Source organism: Camellia sinensis, chromosome 2, assembly GCF_055761805.1.
Source record: "Camellia sinensis isolate YWXY chromosome 2, ASM5576180v1, whole genome shotgun sequence".
NCBI classification, from domain to species: Eukaryota; Viridiplantae; Streptophyta; class Magnoliopsida; order Ericales; family Theaceae; genus Camellia; species Camellia sinensis.
Genome location: NC_138962.1, coordinates 13,632,501 through 13,639,603, shown reverse-complemented (window position 1 = coordinate 13,639,603; position 7,103 = coordinate 13,632,501). Strand labels below are relative to the sequence as shown.

The following is a 7,103-nucleotide window of genomic DNA, read 5'->3' as shown; positions in this document are numbered from 1 at the left end:
GTGTTTTATTGCCTCACAATACTATCACAGTCACTTATTTTGAAATTAAAAACTTAAAACTGAGAATATTTTCAGTTTTATACAATGTTCACTCAATTTTCAAAAACACAATATTATCAATACAATTTATTTGTTGCCTCGCAATATTATCACAATTTGAAAAACTAATATTCGAAACAAATAATATTTTCACTTTTAGTCCACTGTTACTTTATTCAAAACATAGAGCATTGATCATATCTATTTAGAATATTAATTCACATCTATTCAATTGATCACATTTATAACTAGTTCCAATTCATAACAAAAACCTCACACTATTATCACAAAATCAGCTATTTTGAACTAAAAACTTAAACTGGGAATATGTTCACTTTTTTATACAGTATTTCAAAACAACACATTCAACAGTGAAGTTTATTTACAAAAATCAAGCAAACAAATAATTCACATTAAAAATAAACACAACGCCAACCAAACAATATTATCACAAACAATTTCAAAACTAAAATTTGAAACTAAGAATATTTTCACTTTCAATTCAATATCACTTTATTCAAAACATAGAAGATTATTGTTCAGCTCTCAACAGTACAAACTGCTACTTCAAGAAATTTATGAATATGAAATTTTTACAATCACAAAACAGCTACAAAAAATCACAAAGCCTCCTTACACGATTTCTTATTGTGATTGCCAACCTTCCCACATCTACCATAAGCAATTTGACTTACTTTCTCACTATTGGAACGAATCCCTTCTTACTTGGCCTTCCTGATTGCTTCCTAGACAAAGAAGGAAGAACAACATCACTATCATCATCAACATTACAATCTGGTTTCCAAATTAAAGGAACAGGATATATGGGAAAATAATAGGACTCACGATAACTTTGAACATAGAAGTGTTGATCAACAAATAAACTCAAATCACATCTACTCTTTTGTATAACACCAACTCCATGTGCATATGGAAACCCTTTCAACTGCCACTCGTCACAAGAACATATTGGTCTACTAATGTCAATTGAAATAGATGGATATGAATACACTTCATAGACATCATTCCCAAATGAACTAACAATCCATGGCCTCGAAGTATTAAAAGCATCATGCAACTCAGACTCCATTTTGGGGTATATCACACCATTCCATTTCTTAACAAGCTCCTTTCTCTTAGTAATTTTTCTCATCAACTTAATTCTTACACTATCAATCAACTTTGTGATAAGCAAATGGCGTTCCTCCCGTATCCACGAATTGAAAGATTCAGCTACATTCAACCACATCTCTCCAAAGCGTTGCCCTCGAAAATATGCATTACTCCAATGATCATATGGTATGTCATCTAAAAATTTTTCAACTCTTGACCCATCTTCAGTCTTTAACTCAATCAAACATTGATAAAAATTGGAGCATATGCACATTTCCCAAACAAAGTGATTAGTTTTTCTTTCAATCCATTAAACATACCACACAAATGATGCCTCAAGTTCATCTTAAAATGATATAAATAATAAGCATGGAAAGCCATTGGGAAAACCTTTGGTAAAACTTCAACTAATCCATGGTTATGATTTGACACGAATGTAATATTTCGTTCTGGTGAAACAATTGTACTCAAATGCTCCAAAAACCAAGGTCAGTTGTCTTGATTCTCTAAGCCAACAATTGCAAAACAAACAGGAAAGAACCCTACATGTACAAAACAAAAAAAATGAGAATATTTTGTTATTCTTAGAAAATGGTAACACTTTAACATTCAAAATATCAAACACTAAAGTGATAACTGTAAAAATAAAAAATATATATACAGCAACAACATTATATAAAATTTAAAACATGCAATCATATTTCTAATTGAGAACTTTATCAATTCTAGAACAGAGAAAACAGATTTCTTGTGTACCTTGATTTCCATTTTTTCTTGTAGCGGCAAGTAAATTTCCTCTAAATCTTTCCTTAAAAAATGTGCCGTCAAAGAACAAAAGAGGTCGACAATAATCAAATCCACTAATGAAACCATGAAAAACAACAAATAATCTCTTAAACCGTTTAGTATCATTGTCACACTCAAACTCAATGTAACTCTCTGGATTATAACTCTTTGCAACATCAACATACCATCTTAATTGGTCAAATAACATTAAGTAGTCTCCAAAAATATCACCTTTTGCTTTCTCTACCCCCAACCAAGCTTAACAATAACTAATTCTAAGCCCATACCCCAACTTAAAATCCCAAACAACATGAACTGGACGTGTCAATGGATTATCACGAACACCTTCAGCAATCAAATCAGCAACTAAATCAGAACTCATACGAGAATGATTCATCGTACGTACTTCAACACCACATGTGTGGACATTGTTAAGCTTCCTTATATAAAAGAACCCATTAGCATTTTCCACTTTACCATGAGCATTCCACATATAACCTTTTGTCTCTCTAAACAAACATTGTGCGGTAACATGAACTTTATAATTCTTAACAAATATGAACTCAAATCCACAATCAATAGAAAACTTCGACAATGCATTACGAAATTCAACAATTCCACATTCAAATTTCTATCCTACATATGTAATACTAACTGCCCAACCAGCAGACAAAAGTACTTTTTCCTTGTGTCGACAAAATGATGATAACATATTAACCTCTTCTTCAACCTCTAACCTCAAATTCCTATTGGATGATATAGATGCTCTGTTTGACAAGTTTATAGACTTATTGTTTTTATAAGACAATGCAATATCACAAACTTCAAGTTCAAACATTGACTATCTTTCTCCATAATCCAATCTTTTGTTGAGATTACCACAGTCAATGGTTGAGTTTTTTCCTCTCACAACAACATCAATACACTTTGAATCAAAATGAATAACTAATGCCAACAACAATTCTATAGCTTATCAACCAACTGATTTTATGTAACAATTCGATCAATCTTAATTGCAAATGTGCAACCATTATACTTGCACAACAAAAAAATCAGGACACTCGTAGAACTTTCATTCATCTTTCAATCTAAACAAAAAAAAAAAGACTACATCAATAACAGCTAGCACAATACTCAGTTTATTGAAACTACAAAACCAGAACAAATACTTCATAACAATACTAAGAGCTTTCTCAGTTTTCACAAATCACGTTTTCAATTCATAAAATACTAAACCAAACCAAGAAATCATCCAGTAAATCACATATTCAATTTGTAAAAATCGAAATTATTCAACATATTCTCATAAATAAATTCAATCAAAACTAAAAAAAATTCTAAAAACACATAATATACAAAATCTAAACAATACATACCTATAAACCAGCATATCAATTCTTCAATTAATAACTCGAAATCGCACATAACAAACTCCAACAGATTTTAACTCAAAAAGCCTCAATTATGAATCTGTCAAAACCGAGAAATCAATTTATGTATAATAGCGAACCAAACTAATAAATCCCTCAAGATCCTTCGCGATTTGAATCTTCATGTACTTCCATAACTGATTTGTTTTTTCTTTCTAGTAAATAACGTCAATGCTATTATATATACACTTGTTTGGGTTAAAGGGCAAAAACGTCTTTTTACCTATAAATGGGACTTATTGGTTCAAAAACTTTTTGCCAGAACCTAAGCAACTATCAAATATATAGATAGGACTTTTAGGTAATTAATCATTTATTTTAAGGATTTTTTTCCTTTCTAGGTCCTTGACTAAAAAGAAATTAGAAATTAAAAATTTACTAATTGAATGACATTAAATATTTTATGTATCAAATTATCCTTAGTTCATTACACCTATTGCTGTTATTATCGTTATCTTTAACTACTGTCAATATTTTTTGTGCCATTTTTCTGTGTGATATCATTGACTTTCTAACAGTGTCAACCGATTGTCGACGATATTTTTTAAGAAACCTCCCTCGTTGTATTCTGTTTTTTCGACAGTTCTGTAATAACATTTTCAATGATCAAAATTTCACTTACTAAAAGACATTACAAATTATCAATACAATAGAATATAGTACAAATTTACTATGTACACTATTATTTATGTAATTTCACTGTGCCGTAAAATTCCAATCACTCTATATAATGTTATTGTATAATTTCACTACCATGATGATTTCTTACTATGCGAAACTGAAATCAAATTGTATTGAATAAAAAGAGCAATAGAAAGATAAAAATAAAGGATATTAAATAAATAAAAGTAGAGATGCATGAGATATAATATGTATATAACAAATAAACAAATACAAATTTGAATTAATAGGAGGAGAACAAAAATTACGTAATTGTCTGGAAGATCAAACCAATCATTAATATGTCTCTTTCTTTATTTTTGAAACATTACAATGTTCCATTTATTCGACTTTTGTTTGTTTAAATAAAGCTTTTAATCTCAATTTAACAGTTATGCTTTAATTGGTTCATTAAAATGAGTTAGAATGTAATATAATCATCATTCATTAAGCTTTCACGTGGAATAACTATTCCCTTGAAATGATAAATGATGATTAAATTTGTAATGCAATTTGTGATTATTTTTTGAATCAACCAAATATAGGAATTAATATATTCATGGAATAATCGTTTGATTTCAGTGAAATAAACACTATCTTAGTGTGAAATTTCACAAATTGGTTGACGTGGATCATGGTGATTGGTTACACGGAAACATTCGAGTTAAAGGATCAAAGGTGAAAAGATATGGTAAATTATAATTTGCCCCATTTAAGTAATTTGCCCCATTTAAGTGTGGTCACTTTTGTATTTTGGCCTTTAGAGTTTATTTTTTCCCTACTTTGGCCCATTATGTTTCAATTTTTTTTTTTATCAATTTATTCTTAAAACTAACTTGTGTTCAAAATTATACTGTAAACATCACAATAGCTGTCACATAATATAAAAAATGGTAAATTACATTTACCTCCTCTGAGGTTTCTGATCAATTCAAGGACCTCCTCTGTGGTTTGAATAATTACAGTAACTTCCCTTCCTTTACTTGACAATATCAAAATTCCCTCATTTCGTCTATTTTACGCAAACGACGTTAGTATCCTATAGAAAATGACCATATTACGCTTGTTTTTGCCTGCGAAAAGACGAAAAAGGCCTTTGTTCAAGACTAACATCACTGCCCGTGACTGACCAACACAACCATGACCCCTACTCTCTATGCGCCAAGTCAATAAGGACTTGGTCTCCCTCTCTCTCTCTCTCCCTTTCTCTTTCTCTCTCTCTCTCTCTCTCATCCTTTTCCTCTCGCTACACAACCATACATATTAGAGGTGAGAGATTAATAGTGCAGAGGAGAGAGGGTGAAGAAAGTGGCATTAGTAGTGGCTTTTTGGTGCTTTTGGGCACTTGACTTAACATCTTATGTATTGGAAGGCAAGATATTTTGGCCCAAATTCCTTGAAAAGTGGATTACCTAAAGCTGTTTCATCTTTGGAATAGGCCATTTCAGAGGGAAAAGGAAAAGAGTATGTGCACTGTACAGTTTGATTGAGGAGAGCTTCTGCTGTTGCAATTGCTTACATGTTTTGGTTTTGTGGCATAGATGTAAGTTCTCAACTCTTCAATATGTTATCCCAGTTTGATTTATGTTTTCCAATCAATTTGTTAATATGTTTCACTATTTTTCTTTTGTTTCTTCTGGTAATTGGAATGAAGTCTAAACTGATTTGTATTGTAGAGCATGGCTTTTTTTAGTTATTTAGTGATTATTTCACTGCTTAATCCCTTGTTCCCTATTTAAAAATTAAAAAAATCCTTATTCAAAATTCCTAATATATATATATATATATTATTTTAGTTAAGACTGGTTTTTTTATTGTCACAGCTGAACACAGTATATAATAGGCTTACTTCAAAGAGACCTTGTAGACCCAATAAAAAAGCAATTCGTGGAGCTACTTATGATTTGGCTAAGAATGATCCTTAGAAGGAGCCCTTATAGGCTTACTTCAAAGAGACCTTGTAGACCCAATAAAAAAGTAATTCGTGGAGCTACTTATGATTTGGCTAAGAATGATCCTTAGAAGGAGCCCTTTGAGAATCTTCTAGGAGATGCTTTTGAAGGCATATTAGATTGGGAAAGGAAATTGATTCAGGATCGGGTCCACTCACTTCGTGGAACTTGAGAATGATGCTGAGATTTGTCTCAAAATTCATTAAGCATAAGTCTAGAGAAAAACTCCACAGTGCACTTTATGGCACGAGAAGCCTGACCGTGGAGCCACTTTCCCCTCTAATAAAACATGAGAGGTTACTGTAATTATTCAAATCACAGGGAAGATCCCCGTATTTGTCAGAAACCTCATGAGAGGTAAATGTAATTTATCTTATAAAAAAATATATTATTATATTGAGATTTTAGTTTGTTTTGGAGATATTATTTATATGTAATAATTTTTGTTATGCCATGTGACTCTTAATGTGTTTTTTTTTTTTTTTTCTAATTTTTAATGAAAGTTAACTTTAAGAATAAATTGAAATATATTTGAAATATTAAACGCAAAGTGAGAAATAAACTTTAAGATTTAAAGTAAGAAAGTAACCAAATTTAAACAAGGCAAAATGGAATTTAAGCAAAAAGATAAAGTAAGGTTAAATTAAATTATTATTATTTTTATTGAAAATATTTATAAATTATATGTTAGAACGTTACATTTTACAAAAAAATAAAAATAAAAATAAAATAAAATTCCAAAGGCAATGAAGACGCGAATTGCAGTAGCCTGAGTGACGGAGGAGGAGGGCTGACATAATCCTCTGGTTCCTTTTTACAGTTCTCACTCATTCTTGTTTTGGTCGTCATTTCTTTATCCCATTGTCCCCCTCCTGAAATCTCCTGAAAAATCCCACCACATCCGCAACAACAGCAGGAAGGGAAGAGCACACTCTCGCCGACCCCAATAAAAAATACAAATTGAATTGAATGGGTATGTATTGTTCAGTTCAGTTCTGTTCTGTTCTGTTCTGTTTTATTACTTCCTAAGCACCAACTCCATTGTTTTTTTTTTTTTTTAAATTTTGATTATAAAAGAAAGAAACCCTAAAAACTACCTACCCAATCCCTAATCCTTTATTCC

General features: G+C 30.9%; 2 protein-coding genes across 4 annotated transcripts in view; one reads left to right on the top strand and one right to left on the bottom strand.

Moving 5' to 3' along the window:
- Positions 1 to 730: 730 nt before the first annotated feature.
- LOC145806477 (uncharacterized) lies at positions 731 to 2,431 on the bottom strand. Its single transcript, XM_082903556.1, has 4 exons — positions 2,226 to 2,431; positions 1,909 to 2,126; positions 1,684 to 1,694; positions 731 to 1,381 (listed from the first exon to the last, which is right to left on the bottom strand). Exons 1-4 carry the CDS (start codon positions 2,429 to 2,431, stop codon positions 731 to 733), a joined length of 1,086 nt encoding a protein of 361 aa, XP_082759682.1.
- Positions 2,432 to 6,734: 4,303 nt separating this feature from the next.
- LOC114299508 (protein FAR1-RELATED SEQUENCE 5) overlaps positions 6,735 to 7,103 on the top strand; it is a 9,771-nt gene continuing 9,402 nt past the window's right edge. For 2 of the 3 annotated variants that reach the window (XM_028244277.2, XM_028244275.2), the window contains exon 1: positions 6,735 to 6,953. The gene's annotated coding sequence lies outside the window, so the exon portion shown is untranslated. The remainder of the gene's footprint in view (positions 6,954 to 7,103) is intronic. The other variant, XM_082913718.1, reaches the window with a different exon arrangement.

Excerpts from the sequence above, each read along its gene's own strand:
- LOC145806477 (XM_082903556.1), bottom strand. The coding sequence starts at position 2,431 with ATGTGGAATGCTCATGGTAAAGTGGAAAATGCTAATGGGTTCTTTTAT. Across the intron at positions 2,127-2,225 it reads GTTTGGGATTTTAAGTTGGG|ATGGTATGTTGATGTTGCAA; the intron begins GTATGGGCTTAG and ends TGACCAATTAAG.